Raw genomic sequence first — 25,940 nt, 5'->3', positions numbered from 1 at the left:
TGCTGGCTGAAGTGATTACAGAAGTTGCTCCAGTGCAAACATTTAGTGTCTACTTTCTGCTTTATGTTTATTCGCTGCTTTGACCTGTGCAATACTCCACTAAGCAGCTGCCACTCTCCTCCCAACCTGCAGAAGCAGCATGGTGGAATATGCAAAGGCTAAGCCACGCCCCAGGCTCAGTCTCACAGCATTGGCAGGAGCAGGATTGGAGCTCCCTGCCAGACTGCCACACTGTGGAGTGTTTGTTCCTCATCAGGAACTCCACACCCAGGTGAATGACAATAAAGGACACTTTCACGGTTTCAGAAAAGCAATCTCCTTGTCTTCCAGATTCTGTCAATATGGGTTGCTTTGCTTGGAAAACTCATCCACCCCTTTCCACTTCTGGGAAAGCTTGTCTCAAGACCCTGCTGGAGACTCTCCTGAAAGTCTCTCTCAGGCTCCTCTCACTGGCTTGGGACCATGTGCTGGGCTCCTAGATATACTACTGCCTTTTGTTCCAACTCAGCCCTCACCATCACAGACCAGCTGCTAGCGTTTCTCCTCAAGTTCTGAACTCAGAATGTGAAGTTTCTGGGAGCAAGGCCTTCCTTTTCATGGCACGTAGCTTGGACACATTCGGCCACTGTTTGTGTGATACTTCAGTGAGCAGTTAGGACCGCTGCTCACTGTAGGGACGTTTACATAGACTTAATATCACAGAATTCTCCTGACCACCCCAAGCTTTGGGCCAACTTGCTCTACTGCTTACATGGTGTGGGAGTTTGAATGTCACCGACTCCCATAAGCTCATGGGAGTGGCACTATTAGGAGGTGTGGCTTTGTTGGAGGAAGTGTGTGACTGTAGGGGCAGGTTTTGATGTCTCTTTTGCTCAAGCTTTGCTCAGTGTGACTGTCATTCTCCTTCCTGCAGCCTGCAAGATGTAGAACGCTCAGCTACTTCTCCAGCATCATGGCTGCCTGCAATGCCACCATGCTCCCAGCTGCCACGCTCTCCGCCATGATGAGAAAGGACTGAACCTATGAAACTGTAAGCTCGCTCCCCTCAATGAAATGTTTTCTTTGTAGGAGTTGTTGTGGTCATGGTGTTTCTTCACAGCAACAGAAACCCTAAGACACAACGCCGCAGACTATGACAGGATGTTTCCCACGTTAGCTCAGAGTAAAGTAGCGCCCTTGTCCCCAGGAAGATCAGGATGCTCTCATGTATTCGCCTGCAGGTGAGCCTCTGGGCTCCTGTTCCTGAGGGACTGGGAACAGTTCTGGGGTCTAGAGCTCTCCCATCTGCTCAGCTCATGTCACTCGCGGTTCACATGTGCTGAGTGTTCGAGGAAGTCACTGTCATGACTATTAAAGGACCCAGAGACGAATAGTTTCTTCCACTAAACTGATCACCTTTTCTACAGCAACCTCAATAAGGAGATTAAAAATAATTATAATACATGGAGTGCTGGACTGGTGCCCTGTGAACTGTCAGAAGCTCATTAAATCTTAGCCCCATACTGAGTATTCTAAACCTCCAAAGAACAGTCACTTGAAGAAGTTAAATTAGTTGAAACCAAGTATTTAAAGGGACCCAAATGTCTTGCCATTTGTGTTAGGGTCCAAGTAAGCTACAAACAGACTTTGCTGGCTTCTAACATAGACCAGTAAACATAAAGTCAGCCCCTGAAGAAGCAATGTTCTATCACGATATCACGATTATCACTTTCTTTCCCAGCATTGTAGGTAACTATGTTATTCTGCGGGCAGCCCTTACTGAGAAGGACTCCAGCTCACTTTAGTTCTAGCACAAAGAGGAACCTTTCAGAATTTCGATCTGGTTTGATGGGACATTACCACAGTATTTATTACCTTAGACTTCTAAAAATTCCAGAATTTCTGTGAAGAGTATTTCACATGAAAACAATGCACGGGAAGAAAAGAGAAAGTACTGGAAAGTCCGCAGAAGATCCGGTTCTGTTTAGGCCACTTCAAATCCCTACAGTTCTTTGGAATAGGGCTTACAGGTACAGCAATTCTCAATCACAGTTTTGCTTATTCTTGATAAGAATAATATCCCCTACCCTAAGAACTTTATTCAACTATAATTCCCAAATGAAAATTGTGTATATTTACAGGTAAAGTGTTTTCTTTCCATGCAACTTGCAGAATGATTAAGCCAAATTAACACATCTAAGAAACCCCTTCTTAACCTCTGTGAAATAAAAACAAACCTCTTTATCTTCGGATAATTCAAAATTCTCATATAGATCAATTGTGTAAGACATGATTTGATGCAATTTACTACTTTGCAAGAGTAACTCGTATCTGGGGAGTCTGATAAAAAACAGTAATATTTTGACTCATTTGTTCATGTTTTGTGAACTTTCCAATATACTGTTGTTGGACGAGAGAACACCTTACAATCAGTATCTTCCTGACAAAAACGATTAGGATGCCTGAAGGAGACCTCTGCCCCTCCTAGCGCTTGCCTGCTTCCGTGAAGAGTTCAGCCTGCTCAGGTTGGGACCTGCTAGTACCAGGGACCTGTGGTAAGGTGTCTGTGAGGCTGGCAGGGTTCTGTCTTCCCAGCAAGGGAAGCCGACGAAAGAGAGCTTTCACAGGGCCAGAGAGCGGACGACGATGATGTCCAGCTCCCCTCCGTTTGGCTCCCACGCTGAACCCAAGTGTTCTGTGCAGAACTTCTACCTCATCGCTCATCCCACCTACTCTGTGCCGTCACCACACACTAGGACAGCCGTCAGAGGTTCAATCCCGGGCTGTAGCGTTAGCGGTCTGCCTTAGTCGGTCAACTTTTCTTCTTCATTTAACTGTAAGACAATTATCTGCACGTCCGTACTCTCTGAAGAAAGCCCTTCGGCACAGGGATCAGTGTTAATTTTATTCCTTCCTATATATTCTTAGTCGAAAGGCTGGGCAGCATGAAGATTCAAGCTTAGAAGGTCAGTATCCTTATGCCTTACAGGAAAAGAAAATGCTAACTTGACTTTTTAGGTGGAATTACATAAATTACATTTAAACCACAAATTGTCTGCCACTTGCCTCAGTATACATTCATTTCCCATTGTATCATATCTACCTCAGAAATTTCTCTTCTGCAGACCCCGCCACATACTTTCTAAACAAACGGTTATTATGCCAGCACGAGTCTTTGATGCTGAGCTCTCATTCTTTAGTATACTCTTCAGTCCTCGTTGTTCCACTGTCTCATGATGGCCCAGTCATCGTCCACTGTGAAGGCCTATGCACATGCGGTTAGTCTGCACCCTACCATCCCAGCATCACCCAGAGTGCCATGCGCTCTTGGGCACTCACACCCTTAGTACTTTAACTTGTCTACAACTGGCTCTATCTGACTTCCCTGCTTTGAGTTTTCAGGGCTCTGGTTCTTTTCACCTGAGCTGAATCCTGTCTGGGTGTCTCCGGACGCTGCCTTCAGCCCAGCGTGTGCACACTGACTGCGTTCTCCGGAGACGCTGCTTTGCTTATGTGACGAGCTTCTTCAGAGCCTGCGTGGTGCATGCTGCCTGACCAGTGCCTTTATGGGCTTTACACCTAGCAGGGCACCCTGGACGCAACCGAGCTCCTCTCTCCTCATTGCTCAGCAGAACACGGCGTCCAGGGTTGTATGTGCCGGAAGAGGCAGTACATTCTTTTAAAATTTTTGTCTTTTAAACGTTGATTTGTGTGTAGGTGGGCACATGTGGAGGTCAGAGATTAATTCGTGGGAGCTGGTTCTTTCCTTTTACCACACGGGCTCTGGGGACTGACCTCAGGTCATCAGGCTTTGGTACCAAGCACCTTACTGCTGGGCCATCTCTCGCCAGCTCTCCAGCAGTGCATTCTTGTACGTACACTGTGACTAAGGCTTTTCAGGTGAGGTTGGAGCTCCAGATTAAACATTACAGTAAAGTTGTATCTCGTGTTTCTAGCCTAGTTCCCTATTTCAAATCAAAACATTCTTTGCTACATACCAACAACACCGATTTTTCAGAAGTTTTGGAAGCAATACCACTGTTCTCCAAATACTTGGGAGCCTAATGGGTCATGTTTCCTGGTGGCAGGACCAGGGCAGGAGGAAGATGTGTGCTTAGGAAACATCCCTGTTTCCAGCTGCTATCGGCAGTGAGCCACTCAGAAACAGTAACAGAACACGAAGGAACCAGGAAGCTGTGAAACTAAGACCCAGAGCTAGTCCACAACTAAGGCCCACAGGTGAGCTCAATGCTTTTGGTTGTCCCTTCTCCTTAAGTTACGAACCACCAGGTACAGATGGCTTCCCTCCTTGGCAGTACCTCTATCATCTCTAGTAATTCATGGCTGAGCTTCCCTCTAGAATGCTGCTCCCTCATCAACTTCCTTTTTTCTCCGAGACTAGGTTTCAATGACATAGCCTAGGCTGTCCTTGAACTCATGATCCTCCTCCTGCCTTCTGAGTGCTGGAATTACATGGACTGTACCTCTGGCTCTGTCCTGACCAAATTCTTTATGACATCATGCCCAACCAGTTCTGGTTGGCTTCAGGCACAGTTACTGTGCCAGAATTCCCAGTATTCACACCACTTTACCGGCCATTTCCTCGGGGTTAGCGCCCACCTGCCCTGGTGTCTTCATCTTCCTTTTGGCGGTTTATCCCATTCCCCTTGAAACATGTTTATTATAGGCAGTGAAGGCTCAAGCATGACAAATACAGCAGCTGAACATGAAAGCTGACTAAGTGAACTTTAAAACCCAAAATCATACAGCACAGAAGACGCTGAAGCAACAAGCAAACAAAAAACACTAAAACCAACCAATCTGCAGGTAAGGTTTTCTTACTCTTGTTTTTCCTTGTGGAATTAAATAGTAGTGATTGTCCCCTTACTTGATAATCAGGTTTCGGTAACTGCAGTAACAGGCTGAGTTGCTGGATGCTACTGAAGCGTAGAGAGTACACTTTCCTGGCTATGGATGCAGTGCAGAAGTGAGCATTTGTGTAGCGTGCGTGGGCCCTCGATTTAATCCTCAGCACTCCGAGAGAAAAACCCTTTTATTGTCAAGTTCATATTACAGTGTGGAAGAGCATGGAAGGCAAGGGTTTAATTAAAGATCTCAAGATGGAATGCAGATATGGAGGAATCAACCTTGCCTTGTTCATGCCTTCTTCATACTAGGATGCCCAGTGTTTACAGAAAGCAACACAGGAGCAGGAGCTCGGGAACATGTGCTCACAGAGATTTTGTGCACAGGAACCATCAAGAAATTCGAGACATTGTTAGAGGTTATCGATTAGAATTTGGACAAGAGTTTGGGGAGGACATTAGGCCAGAAATCTCAGAACATTTTGAATGTTTCTCCGCATGCACGTGATAGGGAGTCAGGCTGGTGAAGGGAGGCTATGGACAGATGGGTCCTACTTCAACATGGTGCTCAACACAAGAAGCTTCTCTCAACAGAAGGCTACTGTGGTGGCTATTCCAGGACGGCCAATTCCCTAAGCAGTGTGAGCCGAGAGTCTTATGGATACATCGAAAGTGGCTTGAAGATCATTTTGCACATGCCCTAAACTGCTTGCCTGCCTTTGCTGAGCAACTCCATGAGAGGCGCTGGCACAGATGAGTCCATCCTGGTCCCGACTGTAGTTACGTGAAGCCAGGATGACCTTGCTCAGATAAACAGATGTTTGCCCAGATGTATCAGAAGATCTAAGCACCAATGATTGCAAGTGACATGAACGGAGATTACAGAAAGCTGCTTTTGGCCATTGCTGGCCAGTGAGAGGGATTTTCTTCCTTTAATGAATGGAGCTATTTAGAGCTTATTCTGCCAAGCAACGAGACCTGCATGCAGCAATGCCAAACATCACACCTAGCCAGAATGGCTTTGTACTAAGGACTGGGTCAGGGTAGCATGCTTAGTTTGCACATTTTGTTATTGTCTTAAATTTAACATTCTTTCCCCTATATTCAATCAATGTAAAAGCCATATCAATGATGTCATAATTTTGCAATATTTATAAAGCTTCATTCTCACTGCTTTTTATTTTAATCAGGATTTCAAGCTGAATAAAAATCACAGTAATCGCTGATAAAATAGAAGCAAATTTAAATAAAATGGCCCTTTCCCTTTCTCCCTATCAACTTTGACTGAGGACAAATCTGGAGTCAAAAAGCAGAATATCATATTGTTCTACTCTGTTTATTGAGTAATGTAAGAAATGTCAAGTCTGGTTCAAAACCAGACAGAGAAGGGGGATCCACATTTCTGGTAAGAGTTAAGACTTGAGTTTTCTTTAGCAATCTGGTTCACATCACCGATAAGAAAAAGAACCAGAAAGATGAACTGTTTCATATGCTTGAAATAAGCCATGCAAATCCTGGAAATCTTTCTGTTAACCTAACAGAGGCATTAGGATATCAGATACACATCTTAAGAGTGGCTTCTATTTCCTCTTCACCATTTCTGGTCTACCAAGTATTGCAAATCTTATCCTGCATCTTTACCATCCCCTCCCTTGACCAGAATATTTATCAAAATTTTCACAAACGCATACATATATCATGAAGTAAAAGTGAGTGTGGGGGGGCATGAAAAGGAAGGAAGGAAGGAAGAATTCCAAAGAGATAGAAGACAAAAGAGAAAGTTATGAGGATGGGAGACAAAAACCAATCTCTCTCTCTCTCTCTCTCTCTCTCTCTCTCTCTCTCTCTCTCTCTCTCACACACACACACACACACACACACACAAACACATAATATGGGGAAAGCAGGACGGGGGACTAATGATTAAGATAAATATTTAAATATTCAAGGTACAATTTCAAGATACAATGATGTGTGTAAAGACAAAAAATTGTATTCTAAAAAACAAAAATATAAACAAACACAAAATATTATTTTTTAAAAGAAAAAATCTTTCCAGATAAGGCTCTGCTGAGTCCCTCTCTCTTCAGTGTCAGTGAGAGCATCCATCTCGCATCCTGCTGGCTTTGTTTAAATCCCTTCAAAGACTTCCCACAGTCTGCAAACCTTCAAAATCACATCTCAACACAACCCAATGTCTACTTTCCACACTTCAGTATGCCTTGAAATACCCTAGGAAGTCTGAAAAGTACAAATTTCTATCTATGCCTCATCTCACGCTCATGGTGTACCCAGTAGAAGAGGAGGAACTCTCAAGATCTCCCTGTGAGAGGCTGCAGGGGAGGAGAAACAATGTCTTCCCAGAGGCAATGCGACTCCCGTGGAAACAGTACAGTCCAAGTGCTTGTGTGAACTTACACTGTGCGCATTTCCTGTCCACTGCATCCGTTTGCATCTTCTCTGTCTCCAGCATCTCTGCCACCATCTACTTCTCCCCTCACTCTTCAGAGCTCAGTCTCATTTGTCCTCAGCGACCCTCTCTCTTATGCATTTTCTCCCCTTAGAATTTACCATGATATACTAACACCTGCAAGATTTGTGCCTATTCAAAGAATATTATCGGTTCAAGAAAACAGGGGTAAGATGGAATCCATGAGTAAACACCAAGAACTAAGTTCCTAGAGAGAGGAAAAGTCATCTCTATGTTGAAGTGTCTACAATGTCGAGTGGGTGATTATTAGAATCTCCCGGTTGTAGACTCTAGGAGCTTGGTAGATCTAGAATCAAATTGTCTTAGACTACCGTTAGTCCCCTTATTAGCCATTCACTGCTGAAGTCTGTGTCTGTCATGACACTTCTACAACGGTTCATCAAACTCTTGGAAAAGTACCCTTAGCAGGCCACCAGATTCTACCAATCCGAAGCTAAGAATGCCACCAGGCGGTATCTAAAGTCTAGGGCACTTTTGCTGCCACCTTCTTATCTGTCGCTTCCACCAATGTATTTGTAAATGCTCTGTGACTTTACCACTTGGAATGAGTGTTCATGTAACCACTTCCCCAGTGGATTACGCCATGCAAGAAAGGCACTCTGAAGCTGTGTTCCTGGGCTATGGCCACTCATATTTGACTTGGAATAAATGATCTTTTCTTCTCTGTGAGGTGAGATCTCTGTTTTGCACTGTAAACCTATTGCTCCAGGCTGGCCTTTATGAACCCAAAGAGTGAACATGGCTTCAAGAAAAAATGCCTCCCCCAGTTTCTAAAACTCAGAGAATGAGAAACACCTCGCTTCTGATGTTACATTTTGGGGACCTCAGCCTGGATCTGTCACATACTTGTTTTGCAATCTCCTGGCAATTCTCCATGCCCTACAGACAGGGTTGGTGTGGGGATTTGATGAGGTGACAAAGTCAAGGTCATGCCATAGTCCAGGAACCAGGTAACTTCTCTAATCAAACAGTTGACTTCGAAATCTCTGGATCCAAATACTGCTAAGAGGATCCTACGACCTCTCAAAATTCTATTTAATAGAATTTAAAAATAATTTAATTCAGTAAAATTTAAATTTTATTGATAATTTCATAAGGCAGGGGAAACATGGGGTGGGTGGTGAAAAAGACTCTGAGAGTCAGAGAACCAGAGTGACTGCCATCAGCCAATGTACTCTCTTCCAAATACGACATGAAATCCTATTATCAAGATTATAATCATCAAGTTCTCTTATTTTAAGAGACATTTTTAGTACTGGGCATATTGGCACACACTTTTAATCCTGCTTTTAGAACTCTAAAAGCAGAAGCAGGTGGATCTCTGTGAGATTGAGGCCAACCTGATGTACATAGTGAGTTCCATGACAGCCAGGGCTACATAGTGAGACCATGTCTCAGAACAACAACAACAACAACCCCCCCCAAAACACAAGGATGAAAACAGAGAAGGTAGGGGACATGATTCAGTTTCTCACTTAGCTATAGCCCCTATGGATTAAAATCACAAACATCTAAGAGGGGTTAGGCAATGGAAGATGATCTGATGGGAACACATTGTAGGTAGAGAAAGCTGCCTGTGGACAGTCCACAGTCAAGTGTCCGCTGAAAAACTTGATAAAGCTGTGTCATTTGCCTCCTGGGAGGGTCTTTCTCCATCCTTCTGCTCCTTGGCACTTGGATACACAGCAGTGCTCTATACTGGGGTGGGTATTTTCTTATCCACCTTCGTACTTCTAGGGCTTAGTGCCATATGTGAACAGCGCTTGCTGTATACAAATGTTTGCTCAATGGTATTTCTGTGGCATAATAATTCGCAAGAATGATATTTCATTCTAGGATGTTGCCAAGAAAAAAAAATAGCTTAACAACATATATCTTGCTCACTGGGTAGGTCTCCTGAACACAAATCTTAGAAAGCACCGTCTCACAGATCCAAATACCTGAATGAGTTGCCACAAGGCAAGAGATTTCGAGTCACCTAACGTGAGAACTGTTCTACTTGCCCCTTTTAGAAAGAGTTTTGGTGCACCCACACACTGAGACAATGGGGATGTTCTATCGGGAACTCACCAAGGCCAGCTGGCCTGGGTCTGGAAAAGCCTGGGTTAAAACCGGTCTTGCTGAGCATAGCGGACAATGAGGACTGCTGAGAAGTCAAGAACAATGGCACTGGGTTTTGATCCTACTGCACCTATTGGTTTTGTGGGAGCCTAGGCAGTTTGGATGCTCACCTTACTAGACCTGGATGGAGGTGGGTGGTCCTCGGACTTCCCACAGGGCAGAGAACCCTGATTGCTCTTTGGACTGACGAGGGAGGGGGACTTGATTGGGGGAGGGGGAGGGAAAGGGGAGGCGGCTGGGGGGAAGAGACAGAAATCTTTAATAAATAAATAAATAAAGAAAGAAAGAAAGAAAGAAAGAAGGAAAGAAAGAAAGAAAGAGTTTTGTCAGGCACACATGCACAGAACTCTTCTTTTTATGCATGCCCTATAAATACCTGGATTCCGTAAAGTTGGGATCTGAACTGTGGAAGGAAGTATTCTGCAAATTTCCCTGAGTTCTTCCCCATTATCAGATAGAAATTTGAGAAGTCAAATATCCAGACTGAGCTAGGCCTGGTGATGAATGACTGTAATTAGCCAACTTAGGTGAGAGAGGCAGGTGGAAAGCCCCTCCCCCCAGACTTTTTAAAGAATGAATGAAAAAAGATGAAACCCAATATTCTGAGTAAGCAGTGCTCCATCTAGACAGCCTACCTTGGAACTCCAGAGCTACGCTCACTCGTCCCACAGCCGCTCAACCACTTAAGATGGCCCTGGTGGGTCTGTGCAAGCACGGGCTTTTCTTGCCACCCCCACTGCCCTGCGAAGCTCAAGGGCTGGCTAGTGTCTTGGGTAGTAGTTAGCAGGTGCCCACGTCGCCTGCTCCTGCTTCGACTGCCCCTGCTTACCCTGAACTACCAGCACCCAGAGCGAGCTGTCTAAATATGATCCTGTAAGTCTTCTGCTGAACCCCTATTAACAGTATTCCCTATCTCAGAGTAAGCCTCAGCTCATTCCCCACAGAGCTCCAATCACATTCAGCATGTCACCATGCCCTAATTAGTGGATAATTGTGTGGTCTACTCTACTCCATGACTCCACCTTCTAGAAAAGATCCACTCATCCTGGGAGCCTCTGGCTAGATGCCACCCGCAGAAGCCTGCTCCCAGTCTTATACTGGAATAAAGCTCCTCCCACGTGATATCTAAACTCACAGCAATAATCGATTATTCCACAGGTAATATTCTTTAAAATTTGCCCCAACTAAAGTCTATTAGGAAAAGTCTTAGTAAAAATTGTAATTTACTTGAAAACTGATAGGTTCAAAGAATGACTAAAATTCATATTTCACTAAGAATCAAGTCTTAGAACATGGGCTGGTTAATATGTATTTTGTGCTGGTTAAATGTCAAAAACACTAGAGTAACCTGGGAAAAGGGGACCTCAACTGAAGAGCTGTCTCCTTCAAACTGCCCATGAGCAATCATTTTCTTGATTAATGATTGATGTAGGAGGGTCCAGGCCACTGGACAGGTGGTCCTGGGTTATAAAAAATCAGGCTAAGCAAGTCATGGGGATGGAGACAGTAAGCATTCCTCCATGGTCTGCTTTGGTTCCTGCCTCTAGAGTTCTGCCCTGACTTCACTCAATGAAGGACTAGTGACCTGGGAACTGTAAAATGACATACACCCTTTCCTCTCCAAGATGGTTTTGCTCAGTCTTTGACTAACTTCTGTTGCTTGATGTGCCTTTGTTCTTACCTGAGCCCTAAACTGCTGGCTTCAGTGGGGTATCTCTTCCATGTATATTCTGACTACATGGGTCCTCACTTGTATCTCAAGTCCCAATACACGAAAGCAAAAGTATGAAATCTTGAAGTTACAAAACCAAATTAAAAAATATTTCATACCAATGTAGTAAAACATAAAAAAGACTTTTGACAACTGAAACCAAAATTTGATTATTTGATACCATTAAATTTGTAAAGATTTTAACCTTAAGTCAGCAAAAATCAAACGCAAATTATGTATTACTCTCTGGCATTGTTTAAAAAATGCTAGAAAGTGACTATGTATATGTGTATATATGCATATATATGTGAACACACACACACCCGTTGTCTTTAGCTTTAATAAGTTTCTCCTGGCCCACACGGAACTCCTAAGAAGATTGTCTTCAAAAGAGTTCAGCACTTTGAAGCCAATCTTGACTCCTTACATATTAATTAAATTTCTCAGAAAGCAGCTTAGTTTGAATTTAGCATATTATACAACAAGTGTGAAACACCAACTGAAACAGAAGGTCAAAATTCTGAAAAGCTGATTTGACTTTATTCTCAGGAGGCCGTTGTACTAAAGCTGAATGACTTACATAAATACCTTTGGCATTTGCTGGATCCCGTTCCTAAACACAATGTTCATATTTCATCTATAATAAGAAAAGCATCTCAAAGATTTGCAAGGCGCTAGTCTTGCAAGCGTCCAGTTTGGTGTCTTGAGTAAAGGGAGATTGGCAGAGTCAGCTTAATCCATAATGGAAAGTCGCGATGGGGGAGCTCGGGCTGCTGGCAGCTGCTGTTGGGAGGCGACCACAGCTGTACTCACTTGCACATGGGATTCTGCCACTCGCCCAAAGACACAGCATCTCTACCTCAGAGCTGAGGTCAGAGCGCATACAGGACAGCGTTGTGCATGCCACCACAATCCCGAGGGGCTTCTCAGCGAACGCAAAAGTCCTATGGCTTTGATTATAAACACAGCTACACTTAAGATATTGTTGCCTCAATTCTTCATATTTAGAGTATTAGGAATGTGTTCTATTTCACAGTAAATAAGACAGAATTTGTTGAAATTTGTACAAAGTGAACTCCAACTGCTACAGTTGAAAGTCAGTCAACACATGACCTCAAACCTAGCTAATTTCAGTCTTTTTTTTTCTATTTTCAAAGCCAGTTCTCACTACACCAATCTCTGCAGGATTAAACACTGCCTTAAATCCCATTCACACCACATAGAACATCTTCTCCTTGCCTTGTTTAGTCAAACTGAGAGCCATGCCTATATGACTTGGGCTTTAAGAAGAATGTCTGTAATATTCTGAAAGTCTGGTTAACAGTGTGGCATTGATTTAGCCTAACACTAATTTTCACTAAATTTGTATGTGGTTACATCTACTTTATCAAAACACGCGCCTACCTCATTGTCTGAGTTTTCTGATGAGCCCAGATATGGGAGGTAGAGAAAGAGGTTTTGAAGAAGGGTCCTTAGAAGCAAGAGAGCCTAACGAGGGTATGAGAAGGCTCTCCTAACAATGTGCTCCGGAGTTGTGTGCAGTGGGCTGTTAAATAGCAGGTGAGTGATGTAACATCAGGGCTGAGGGACAGAACTGCCACAGTAGTTTCTCTGTGTCCCTGAGTTACGCCTTCCAGCACTCCAGCAGCCAAGCCTCACTCCTGGCTTGGGGGCAGGACAGAACTGTCCCTGGGAGGTCATCTTTCTGGGTCCAGCTGTTCTCTCTGCACACCCACAGAGGATCCTAGGGAAGGCTTCAGGGCCTTGAAACGGAGAAGCCATGTCTGTCATTAAATACTTCACAGATGAGTAAGGGGGAAGAAGTTAGGGCAGGCTCCTTGTTTGATCCTGCAGGAATACACATTCTTTGGCAAAGAGGAGAAACATCTCTTTAAAATGCTTAATTTTCTTGCCTCTTAAAAATACAATTGCCTATAGACTGTGCACTGACTCTATACAGATAAGATGCTTAAGATACTGGAAATGGGGTCCTTACGTGTGTGTGATGCTGAGGATCAAACCCACAGCTTCATGCTATGCCAGAACTCTACTCTGAGCCACATCCTCAGCCCCATGGAGCAGGCTGGCTCACGGGGTACGCCATCTTGGTGTAGAGTGCACAGGGCGGTGATGTGAAGAACACCCGTGCTCTGCTCAGTGGGACACGCCCGTGTGTTATCTGTTGAGTAGGCTCCTTGATCAGTTCGTTTCTAAGGCATTAGAAAGAAATCATCCTCACGCAAAAACTACTGTGCTGAACTGGAGCTACGAGTTAGTCCACCCCAACAGCCACCCTATCTATGAGCCCTTGGAGCACGTGAAAGGGACTAACCTACAGATCCAAATCAGCAGGATCTCCACGACACAGGATAACGACCCGATGTCTGGGAGGACCCCCGTGAAAGCCCATTACCAGAGGTGTGACACAGACCAGAGGCCTTGAGCCTGACCAAAGACTCACGGGAAGGGACACTTTCAAGTGGACATGAATGGACTGAAGGTTACACTGTGTCTCAACGGGCCACACTACAGCTTCCACAACATTCTCCATGGCTTTGTTGTCGGTGTTTGGTTTTGTTGTTTTAGTTTTTGGTTTTTCCTTTCAACTTGGTTTTGTTTTGGGGGGAAGTAACAAGGGCAGAGGGCGGATTCAAGGGGAAAAGGGAATAAGTGGGATTGGAATGCATGTTGTGAAATCTACAATGAATCAATAAAAGTAAAAACAAAACAAACAAGAAACTATTGTGTACTGTGCTCAGACCTAAGAATTAACTAGTCCCCCAGTAAAATAACAATAACCAAAAAAAAAATCAGAATAAGTAACATGAAATTGCTCTTGAGACTGTGTGTCTTGGCCCGCCATGCCAAGATTCTGCAGGCTGAGGCAGGAGGATTGCTAGTTTAAGTCCAGTGTGGGCAAGACAGCAGTAAGGCTGTTTCAAAAACACCGAGTAAACAAAAGTCACTAAGATAGCAGAAAAAAAAAAGCAGAACTTTTCATTTCGACTCTGAAGAGGAAGAATACTCTTCTAATAGATTCTGAGAATATTAGTGACTTGACTTTCCACAACTTGGTATAGAATGAAGAATACCTCGCCATCTAAATCTCCCCCCCCCTCCAGCTAGAATCAGTAGTAATCGGTTTATTTTGGATCCATACCATGCACTGACTCACAGGTGACTTTGAATGTTAACTGCTCACAAGTGAAGTATGAAGTAAGTGAAAGATTTTTATGAAGGACTGACCTACCTATCCTGCTTGACTTCCTATGTTAGGCTCAGATAGGATTCAGATTAAGAAAACAGCCCCCAGAAAGAGGCAGAACAAGAGAAACTTTCATAAAAATCCAATCAAATAAAGACAGCTGGCTATTCAGGAAACGTTGACTCTTGGGAGACGACAGGCTCGCTCTCTCTGGCTCACTTTGTTGCTGTCACATGCACAGAATGAACCAATGTTATTATAATCACTGTGGACTGAATTCCTGGGGGTTCCTAATCTGTAGAAGAATTACTGTTTATTACTGGACCAGCTCAGTTCCCGCGGAGAATGGAGACACCTTGTCAGCTTACAGCTCTTCCCCTAACCATACCCTGTAGTCCCACTGGTTTCACCAGGAAAGGGGGTACCGTGACATCACTTCTACATCTTCGACACTTCCTTGACCATCAGATTAAGGCACAACAAAATGTCAGCACTACACTTTCTTCCTTCAAACTTCGGTCCATTGCAAAACTATGTCAGAAGCCCTGGCAGTATTCAAACCTTGAGCGATGAAAATTTAATTCACTAACCATTGATGCCCTGATCAAAGCTCATGTTGGGACACAGAAGGGACCAGGGCTACCAGCAGGGTCAGTTCCTCCCATTCCATATGGGAAGAACATATGGAATCAACATAACCTGCCATGCAATGGCAACTCGATAAACATGGGAACTTAACCCATACTGAGGAGCATGGAAATGGGGTGGAAAGAATGGGGTCCTGTGTACCTTCCTTGTGGGTGTTTACTGACATGAGTGAGGACTGAAGAGCTGGCCAGGGGTAGCCAGGGCAAAGCTTCAAGTAGAAGGGCTTCCACTCTGAAAGAAGGATACATTCTGGTGGGAAGGGGACATGGAACTGTAAAAGTATGCCCAGCAGTCTTTAAAAGTCCTACAGACAAGTGTGAGGTGTTTTCATATTTAACTCTATAACTGGTGAGTGTGAAGTGCACCCAAGAGTTCTGAAGACAGACACAGCAAGCTGACCTGTGCATCAGGTCAACAGAACCCAGGGCCCTTCATACACACTCTGTTTCTGCACTGTTCACATCCATGCCTGTGATGACAGTCGTACATCTGGGGCTAGCAGGGATGAGAGGAGTGTTCCTCTCAACATTTCCTGTCCAGCGACTGTTCTTGTCACTAGAAGGTCGATGGTGGCCACACAAGTCCCTCACAACTACTTGTCCTGTTCCATGGTTACAGACATCTCCAGACTGCAGCCTGGACAGCTACGTACCAGTGAGCCCCACGAGCTTCAGTGAGATGTAGCAGGACAGGTGAGCAGATTGAGTCATTCCTGTGAGCTCTCTAACCTAGCTGCTTGCCTCTTCTTGAGGTGATGGGGTGACCCTGGCATAAGCGCACATTTAGGTCCTCAGTGGCTTTAGGTCAGCTCTCCTGTACTCTCACAGAGCCCCATCCCTCTTCGCTGACGGCTGTTTCCTGAGGTTTGGCTTAACACCAAACTGCTTTTGACTGCACTCATCCCTGAATATCCAGTTTCTAAAGAAGTGTGGCTCTGTAAGGATCTCTTCTCGCTTGTTCTGTCAACCAAATGCTTTCTCTTCCTTACAACAGTTTTCTCAAGTAGTAGGAGCCTCTTGAGCATCTCACCTAAGGAATTACTGGAGCCCCAATGGAGTAGATGGTGACTGGATGAGACACAGGACTGAAAGGACAAGGATGACTGAAGGAACTGCCAGGGAAGGAGTTCAGAGAATGGTCCTTGAGTGTTGGGAGCAGGGCAATCAGATGGACAGTGGGCAATCTCTACCTCTGAATCTGAGGGGAGTGTATCAGATGAGGCCTCAGAGCCATTCAAGTTCTGGAGCTATGACCTTTAGTCTTCTCTACCCAAACAGACGTCTCTACAGCAAGCACAATGTCTAAGGGATCCATTCTCAGGAACAGTTCAGTGAAGCGAGCCCATCTGGTCAGGTCCCATCAGCGGTTAAACATGGGTGAAGGAAAGACAAGGGGTCTGGGTTTGGATGCTGGCATATTCTCCCTGGTCTGAAAGTCTCTCAGAGGGCATGCCATCTACATAGCAGGGAGGCTGAGGTCAGCCATTGGCATGGAAGCTTAGGGGTGGCTAGGCGTGCTTCCTTCTTGAAATAATCCCAGCTGCTCTCCTAGCTAAGATTTCTTTAGCAGCAAAGCTGGGGCCCATGCTAGTCACTGATGGTGAATTTAAGTAGGACCCGATAGTATTTGTCCTTCCTGTCACTAGCTTATTTCATTTATCATAATGCATCGGGTATTTCTAAGTTCTTAAATGAAATCTGAGCTGCTGAAAAGTCTAAGATCAAAAGATGTCTGAACTATTACCTATATGATACAATATATTAGCATATGACACAATGTCCCCAAGCTAAACACTAGTCTCAAAGTCTTTCAGCAGAAGAATGTGGCAGTGTTTGGGGAAACATTTGATGACATCATCTCTGTGTCACAGGTGTGCCCTTCGGTTAGCTGATTTCCTCATCTCAACAAGTCATAAAAACCAATAGTTAGACTACATCGTTTGCAAGAGTGTCCCACACAGGTTTACATCCCATCCACTAAGCCTGAACTTGCCTGTAGTGTGTCACTAACTTGTAAGGAGAGGATGGAATGGAAGATTCTAGGAGTGCGTTTAAAATTAGAGATTAGGGTCCAGCAAGCAAAGGATGCAGTGTCAGCTCTAAAAGGGAGCCGAGGGCCACGGAAGCCAGCGAGACTGCAGGAGTCAAGCACCCTGAAATGCATGAAGGAACTTATCAAAGAAAAGCACTATGCCAGAGGATGCTCAGGAAAGAGCGCAGGAGAAACCCTGTGTGGAAGTTGGAGTTGAGGAAAACTGTGAGTGCTAATAGAATACAAAAAAGAGCGTTTTTCATCCAACGGTGTTCCTAAAACAGGAGCACTCAAAACAAAACAAAACAAAACAAAATGAATTCAAAATTCTTGAAGTATTAAAGAAGTTATAAAGTTGCCTTTTTTTTTGTGAATTAAAAGTTCAAATACTGGGGCTGGAGTGATAGCTCAGCCATTAAGAGCATGCGCTACTCTAGTAGAGGACCAGGGTTTAGTTTCTAGCGCCCACACAGTACCTCAAAAGTGTCTATCGCTCCTGCTCCAGGGCACCAGACATCCTCTTCTAACCTTTAGGGGACCCAGCATGTGGTACACATAACCTCACAGACACTTATACGTAAATAATAAATCTTTAAAAGATGTTCGAGTACCGTAAACCTCCTACAGTCCAACCAAAAGGGGCGAGACTACTCACAGATTCAGTTCTAAGAATGAAAACCCGAAGATGTGCTAGTATTTTGTGGTTTCAGAGGACGGCTGACTAAGGCGAATGAGTACTACTGAAGCAGAAACAGGATTTTAAATATTCTATGCCAAATTTATGTCTAAAGCACACATAACTATCGCTACTCCTTAACCCCTAAAACTAAAACCTCCCAGTAAAACCACCCTGTTTAACCAACGGTACCTATCCTTGATAAAACTCTTACCGACCCATTTCCTCCTGCATCCCTTTGTCCATCTCTTACCGACCGGTTTTCTCTTGCTTAGGCCAGCCCCCCTCTTGACTGCTCTACTTTTTTCCAACCCTGGCACAGTAAGAATCCCATCTGTCCATGTCAAGTTCTCTCTACTCCTTCCTTTTACTACACCAGGGATCTAATCTTTCCTGCAGACTGGGGCGATCCTTCCCAGCCTTGGCACCGTCTGTTCCTGTGGGGGAGCTCTGGCTTTTTCAAGGGTGCATTCCAGATTTCATCCTGATCCTTTCCGCCTTTGCCTAATCTAGACCTCTGCATCTTTCCCAAACCTGGTTTCACCTAGAAGGCCTCAGTGAACAGAATTTTAACCTACTAGGTTAGAATAATCTTACTGAGGAGTTGTAAATATGTTCAGCTTCATATTGTAATAAAAGTATATAGTCTATATTGTAGGTATGTTTCTACACAAAGGGATTTTTTTTAACACACAAAGCAGTGGAAGTATTTCAGAGGTACTTTTAATAATATTAACTTTCTGGACTTAGAAGGATCTCTGAATGAACTTTATAAGGCTGTTAAATATTAGGGACAAAATTTGGAAGAAAAAGGTTTCCCCATGTTCCTTCAACAGCTTTTGAAAATGGTTTCTCACTCTCATTTTGATGGAGTCGGTCATTTTCAGTCTTTTTCCCCCTCTAAGTGTACCGGGAACCTACTTGGTAATACCATTAGCAGACAAAGAAAACGGCAGTGTTCTGAGAACCTCCATCCCCACCTTAAGCCAAACCACCGTTCTGTATTTACATACCTTGAATTTGCTATTTCCACTTTGGTTCTGGCCATGGCGGCAGCCCTTTGTGCGCCTTCAATTGCTCTATCCACCTTCTCCCGAGTTTTTGTATTTCTGATTGGTATAAGCTGCTTCCTTATTCCACGGACTAGGATATTATTTTTGTATTTTCCCTCTTCCTTGGAGCCATCGGGAAACACGGTGCAGCCGTACCCATGCCTCTTGTTATTGGCCCATTCGCCTTCATACTTCATGCCATTGGAGCGCTCGCTGACACCAAAGCCATTGCGTTTATCATTCTTCCACTCGCCCATGTAGGTTTCCGTAGTGGTGGCATCCACGTGATCTTCCACAGGGCAAAAATCACAGTCAACGTCTCCGAAGCTGATGGTGGAGTTGGCATCACTGGAACTGATTCTGCTCATGGCCGCATCACTGCGGACCGAGCTGCGCTTGCTGGAGATGGAAGACTTGGATTCGGACTTGCGCAGTTTCATGCTGCCAAGCAGGGAGCCCCGTCGGAAGAGGCCACCCTTCTTCTTGCCCAGTTCTGTGTCCGCGTGGAAGTTAAGCACGAAGCCACCTCTGGTGCCAGCCGGGTTGTCTGCAGCAGCGGCGGCAGCGTCGTGCAGCACACTGCCATTGCTCTGCTCGCTCCGCAGTGAGGCCAGCGAGGTGCGCAGTGGGGAGCGGATCACCGTGGCCATGCCATATGGCACACTCTGGCGCACGCCGTAGCCGTGCCGCATGCCTCCAGCCCACTGGCCCTGGTAGGTACCTTCGAGAGAACAGATCGGCAGGGGGATGAGTTTTGGTGGACGGCATCTACACACTGAGAGAACAGTACCCTGGGCAGGAGGAGCCAGGGTTAAATTCAACACACTTCTTGGGGCAACTTCGTAACTTTTCTTCCACCTGTGAATGACTTTGACTCTTATGGCTTTAATGATAGCCAGACTTCTGCTTTTCATTTAAATTTTTATGAGTGGTAGGCATGCATAGAAACCATTGTTTGGTGAAGGTGTTTCTCTGGAAACTGAACCCAAAGACCTTACACATACTAGGCTAATGCTTCATCAGTGAGTTACACACTGGGAGCCGTGAACCACATTTTCCCCATAATACAAAAAGAGTGATCATTGGGAATCACCTTTCTCCTCCTGTAAGCATGAAAGATTTTAATGGGGCAGTGCCTGCCACGCATGGGGGACTGGGGCACCACACAATGTATTTTAGCCATGGTTTCAAACACAGTCTTACTAACTGAACTGAAAATGGTTTTGAGGTCCATGCCCAGGACATTTTAAAAAGCACGGAGGTTTAACATTAGTAACAGTGATCAGAATACTTGGGATATGAGTTGTGTAAGGAACTGTCTTGGTTCTTTTACTACGCGAAACATCCTACACTCGGGGAAGGGCGAGCTGTTCAGTCCTGAAGACCTGAGAGCAGTGGGTGGGGGCACAGCGGCATATTACTTGCTAGATTGGCTTTCTCCTGGCCGTGCTCTGTTTGCTCTCCCTAGCCTCAGCCAGAGCACTGACAGTCTCACCACACACTGCAAATGCCCGAGGGCAGGACCTGATTCTCGAAGGAAGGCAAATGTTTCAGACTCATTCATGGCTTATGTATCCTGTGGTCTCCAGGTGCCCGGAGACTATGTTTAAAGAGCTTGAAAGAACCGATAGGATGAAAGAAACTTTTTAAAAATCATTGAATACTTGACAGTGTCCATTAAAATTTTGCTGATCCAGATCATTTTTTCAATGAATATTATACTTTTAAAAAGTAGTCTAACTAGGGTATAAATACGTAATATAATAGGAATATAATATATACATACAAAATAAGCTTATTTTCAGTGACTTTTTCTACTTAATAACCAAAGATAGGGTTAAAAATAACCTGATAGGGGTTTTAGAATATTCTTTGGAGGAAATGAAGGCTAAACTAAGGAGCTTAGAATTTTCAAAGTCAAGGCCATTTTCTTTAGTTAAAGGCAAATTTTTATCCTTAGTATAACCCCAGAACAGCTATCTGGAAGAAAATTTAAATGTAACTACTTTGGTGTTGTTCATAACAATTTCCATTGTCACAGAAAATAAATCATGATTATAGTCTATGTTGATCATGTTCTGTCTTTTGATTATACTTCGTATTTTACATCACCTTGTAGGTTTCCAGTGGTTGGAATATATTTATTTTTAATACAAAAAGTGTTAATTCCTTTGGGAGTACTGTTATTTCTTAAGGCGGTGTCTTAGTACGTAACTCAGGTTAGCCTGGAACTCCCAATCCTCCTGCTTTAGCCTCCGACATGCAGGGATTACAAGCACGCATCACCATGCCCGTGTGAGCTAGTGGTGTTACATCGCTGTGTAAATAGGCACTGTTCCTAAGACAAAGGTCTGGATCAATTTCAAGCCCATCTTCTCTTCTCATGCTGACATATTTATATCATATAAACCAACAACAGTGGGCAACTATGAACTATGAAGGGGTCTGGTACCATGACTGCCATAGTCTAGGCAGATCTTCATACCTGTGAACTCCTGAGGGGGTGGGGCACAGCAGCTCTCTAAACAGGGTAAGACTGTTACATACAAACGTTTCAGGAGCTGGGTATGGGAATACATGCCCACAATGTCAGCAGCTGGGAGGCTGAGGCAGCAGGAGGGTCATGTGCTCCCAGCCAGTCTGGGCTACACAGCTGGATGGACCCTGTCTAAAAAAAAAAAAAGTTAAGGGTTTTTTGTTTTCCATGATAATGAAAAACAGCTCTCTCCAAACACTGCTGCCCCAATAGGAAAAGACACTGAATTATTGAAAACTTTCAACTTTGACTTTTCCTAGATAAAATCTAAATAGTATGATGAAAGTTATTTAACCTTATACACACACTAAAACAAATCACCAACATTTTATTGTTTTAAAATGGCATATTCCTATCCCATTCTAACTTTTCTACAGAATGAGTTTGCTAAAATAATTTGGAAAGATGCTCTTTGGTGTAAGTATTTAAAACATAACAATCCCATCTTAGCAGATCAGAAACACTGATGGACAACCAGTGCCCACTTTCCTCCAAATGACAGCTCCAACATCAAACCAGGACTTAGACTTTCCAAAGAGCAGCTTCAACATTCAGGCTGTTTAAAGAATAGCAGTAATTAGAAAGCTTAAATATCTTTGGGGCTATGAAATAGGGCAGGGACAAGGAACAAAGGTGCCCATCACCTTCCATGATGCTGTAAAAATCACAGTATTGGAGAGAATTACTCCAGGACGTACACAGCACCACTAGAAACCAGCTTGTTCAAATTCTAAGTAGTTGATCTGAAGTTTTAAAGAGGTTTGCTTTAGTCAATGAACCTAGAGAACAGAACCTATTTCTTTATGAAGCAGGTGATCTCCAAGTTCTTTTGTTCAAAGGGAGATGTGATTTACTATTTTCCACCCCTAAACTCCAGTGCGTATCTAATATGAAAACAAAAGATGTTTTTTCAGGTTTTATTTTACATTGTGTTTATTTGAGAACTGATTTTTTTTTTAAAGATCTATCTATCTAACTGCACAATATTGTAATGAATGGCATCCAGATTGGAATGAATTTTAGCCAAACTTGGACTTCTGTGTGTCAAACTTAGATGCTTTGAAAGGCTATATGCAGCTATAATTCTGTTAAAAAGGAAAAGAAAACAGAAACACATGGACGAGGTGAAAGTTGTCGTTCTATTGGTGATGCGCTTGTCTAGTGTGAATGATGCCTAGATTCCATCCCCACCTGGTCCCGGAGAGGTAGATGCAGAATGCTTATAGTTCAAGGTCATCCTCAGCTTGAAGCTAGCCTGGGCTACAAAGTGACCCCTCACCCAAATACATAAACAGAACAGTGGATCTTTATAGATATCTTCCATAGTCTTATAGCAGGTTTTTAAAAAAGTATAGCAGATTGGAATTTGCAGAAAAGAATCTGGGAATCTAGACTTGAATTTCATGAATATGATGCATTTGGTTCTTAATATTTAGGGAGTTTCTATTTCAGCCACACTTGACAGAAATCTCTAGTGAAATAAAGTGATACTTCTCACAGGGAATTACGACTTCCCTCTCTACTGTCACCCGAAATGCACGGGCAGGGAGGCAGGATTAAGCTAACGCTTAGGAATAAAGAAGCTGATGCTCCCACTTCCACTTGGACTAAACCTCCATATGAATAAACTGTGGCACTATAGCTCCGTTTAGACCGGCTTTTTTTTTTTTTAAATCACTAACTTTCTAATAAAATGTGGGACGTGAGAAACTGACGAGCCCAGAGAAGGCAAAAGGGAACTGCATTTGAAATTTTGTTCTGATTATAGCACACCAGGGTTTCTTGTTTATTTATTTATTTTTTTTGGTAGAAAAGGAAATCTACAGTGCTTTGGTGATGCCCAATTTTGTCTTTTAAAATGTTCAAAGTTGGTTTCAAGCAGAAGGCAGATTATTCATAGCCATTGGAGGTGTATTTGGCCTTACAAACAGCACAGCACAGCGATGACTTTTACTGTGCTCTCTGTGTTTTGATTACTAGGTATAATGGATACTCTAAACCACCAGGTTTCATTGAATGAGTTTTAACTTTTAAAAGAAGCCTATATTGTAACTAGATTACAATAAATATAAGTCTATTTTATGCTCTTTAAATAAGGGCTATACAACGATCACATTAAAAACAAATTTCCACCGATGAACATAGAAATTTGTTATATTAGAGCTAGCGCTCCCAATAAAATCCAGTCAGAAACAAACATTCATAACGCTGTTAGCAAGTTATTTTCTGCTAGTTTCAAACCCTCAAGGTCCCTGTTAACTACCAAGGCACTCAGGGTCCATAGAAAAGTATAAAGACCCTCCCCCCTTTAATCCATGAAACCCATAGCCTTTATTTATACTGGAGGGTGAAAAGATGTCTTTTTTTTTAAATCCTACCATTCTGCTGTTTTGCATTTGAAACACGGCCCAAGTGTTCTGAGCAAGTGAAGTGTACAAATTGTATAAGCTTTTATATAAGCAATCGCATAACGGGATTTCAGTGGGCTGGAGAAACTTTTAATTGGATCCCTTCACTATCCTCCAGCTCTGAAGCGGCTTAATTCCAAAAGGTGACAGAGCCTCCTACAACCCTTTTCAATTAAATATGATTCTGTTTATTATCAGAAAAATTACTTTGCCAAAACATAAGCCATTCGTCTCCCTCGACTTTGTTTTCAAAGAAATTAATCAAGTTTTGACACCTGTTTCACTAATGTATGCTCTTCCTAGAGAGAAAAAAATGAATCCTGACTTATAATATACACAGTTTACATGGCGAACATTGTTAAATTGCATTCAGGTGTGTTTAGGCCACACCCTTTAATGTATATTAGGAATATAGCATTCTCTACACTCTTTTAAACTTCTTTTCTTTTTTAAAAATGGCAATTCTGTCGCCTTTTTCCTAAAGCGCTTTTAGCAGTAATTTGCCCAAAGATCTCCAGGTCAGCAAAGATTACAGTTCTGCTAATTAAAAGTACTTCACGGAGCCAAATTAGAGAGAAAATTAAGAATTTCACCTGCTTTGGGTGGTCGCTTCGCTGCCCATAACTAGGACACTTCAAAATACACCCTCCATAAGGTCCAACTCCCCAACATCCTACTTATGGGGTTCTGGCTTCTATCTTTAGGCTAACTAGAGGACCAGAAGCGAAATACGAGACTCCGCATGAAACCAAACCGCGGGACGGTCAGCACAGACCGGCAGCCGCGCTGCCCAAGGCGTCCTTCTAACTCCACCAACAGTGGCGATTTCAAACCCGGCCCGGAGAGGGAGGGATCAGGAACGTAATGTGACGGGCTCAAGTGACAGCGTCCTCTCTCCTGCCCAGCCCTCCTGATGGCAGCGCAGCGCTGGCCCCAGCCAGGTACACGCACGCCTAACTCCCCGGGTGTGGACACCCCGCTCGCCGGGGAACCAGATCGCAGCAGACCCTGGCTCCCCAGTCGCGTACCCACGCAGTCTTCCCGAGGGGTGGAGGTGGTGGTGGTGGTGGGAGGGGTGGGAAGCTCCCCAGGTGTTTTGGCGGGTTTCCGGACACGTGCGCCTCGCGTCCTCCCCATGTCCCCGCAGCCCAGGAGAGCCCACCGCGCTAGCCCGCGGAACCGCCCGCGACGTTGCTCACCTCCGTCCCCGTAGGTCTCCATGCCGTACCCGTCCTGCAGCCCGTTACTCCAGGTACCCTCGTAGCGGGCGGGGGTGGACATGCTCTGCCGGACCCCGTAGCGCCCCTTGAAACCATGTGACCACTCCCCCCGGTACATCCACTTGCCCTTCGTCTCCACCCCCAGCCCGTGCCGCTTGCCCTGAGCCCAGTAGCCCTGGTAGGTGTTGCCGCTGGGCCAGGTGTAGCCTCCGACCACCTCGAAGCCGTGCGACCAGGAGCCAGAGTACTCGCCCTGGCCCTTGGGCCCCGTGCAGATGCCATGCCCGTGCGCCTTGCCCTCCTCCCAGCCGCCGCAGTAGGTGCCGCCATCGTCGAAGTCGAACCTTCCGCCCGTCATTCGGGGGGCAGCCCCGGCGCGCTCGCCGCGGGGGCACGGACGCCGGCAGAGCTGGGCACGGCAGGGTGTAGCTCAGGAGTGGGGGCCCGGCGGGCGAGCTCACGACTGCGCCCCGGGCAGCTCGCACCGCCGATCGGCTCCAGTCCGACGCCGCCCCCGTCCTCCCCTCCTCTTTCGCCGCCGCCCCCGCCGCCTCTCGCCTCCTCCGCCGCCGCCCCGGCCAGCGCCGCGCGCGAGAGGACAGCCCAGGCTCCCGAGCGGACCTTCAGCTGCTCCCGCCCGCCCACGTGAGCCGGGCGCCGCCCCGCGCCCGCCCCTAGTCCCCTCCCTGGGCGCCGAGGCCCGGCCCCACGACGCGCCCGCCCGCCCGCCCGCCGGGCCCTGCCCCCAGCCCCCGGAGCCGCGCTTCCCCGCCGGCTGCTGGCGCGCGAGCGCTGGACGCACGTGTGTCCGCGCAGAAGGACGTGGGTGGGAGGGCGAGTGTACTCTGGGACGTGCGACCGTCAAGCCTGTGGATGAAAGCGCGGCTGCCGGTGTTGGGGGGGCAAGCATTCGCCTGCGGGAATCTCCGGTGTTTGGGGGCTTTTCAGTTGTGTTAAATCTCAGTAAGTGAGGCCACGTGTATGGAGAGGGGGAAAC

The 25,940-nt window shown here is 45.1% G+C and overlaps 1 protein-coding gene across 3 annotated transcripts in view; it reads right to left on the bottom strand.

The window, feature by feature from the left end:
• The window catches only part of Jph1 (junctophilin 1), an 81,634-nt gene extending 56,074 nt beyond the window's left edge, over positions 1 to 25,560 (bottom strand). For 2 of the 3 annotated variants that reach the window (XM_050132436.1, XM_050132439.1), the window contains exons 1-2: positions 24,923 to 25,560; positions 18,741 to 19,500 (exon numbers count right to left, since the gene is read on the bottom strand). In XM_050132436.1, the coding sequence (XP_049988393.1) occupies positions 18,741 to 19,500; positions 24,923 to 25,301 (1,139 nt within the window). In that variant the 5' untranslated portion in view covers positions 25,302 to 25,560. The remainder of the gene's footprint in view (positions 1 to 18,740; positions 19,501 to 24,922) is intronic. The other variant, XM_050132437.1, reaches the window with a different exon arrangement.
• Positions 25,561 to 25,940: the final 380 nt, after the last annotated feature.

The sequence above is a fragment of the Alexandromys fortis genome, unplaced genomic scaffold, assembly GCF_014885135.2.
Source record: "Alexandromys fortis isolate MF-2015 unplaced genomic scaffold, M_Fortis_MF-2015_v1.1 scaffold_416, whole genome shotgun sequence".
Taxonomy (NCBI): domain Eukaryota; kingdom Metazoa; phylum Chordata; class Mammalia; order Rodentia; family Cricetidae; genus Alexandromys; species Alexandromys fortis.
The sequence above is the reverse complement of the archived record's forward strand: the minus strand, read 5'-3'. Positions and strand labels throughout refer to the sequence as shown.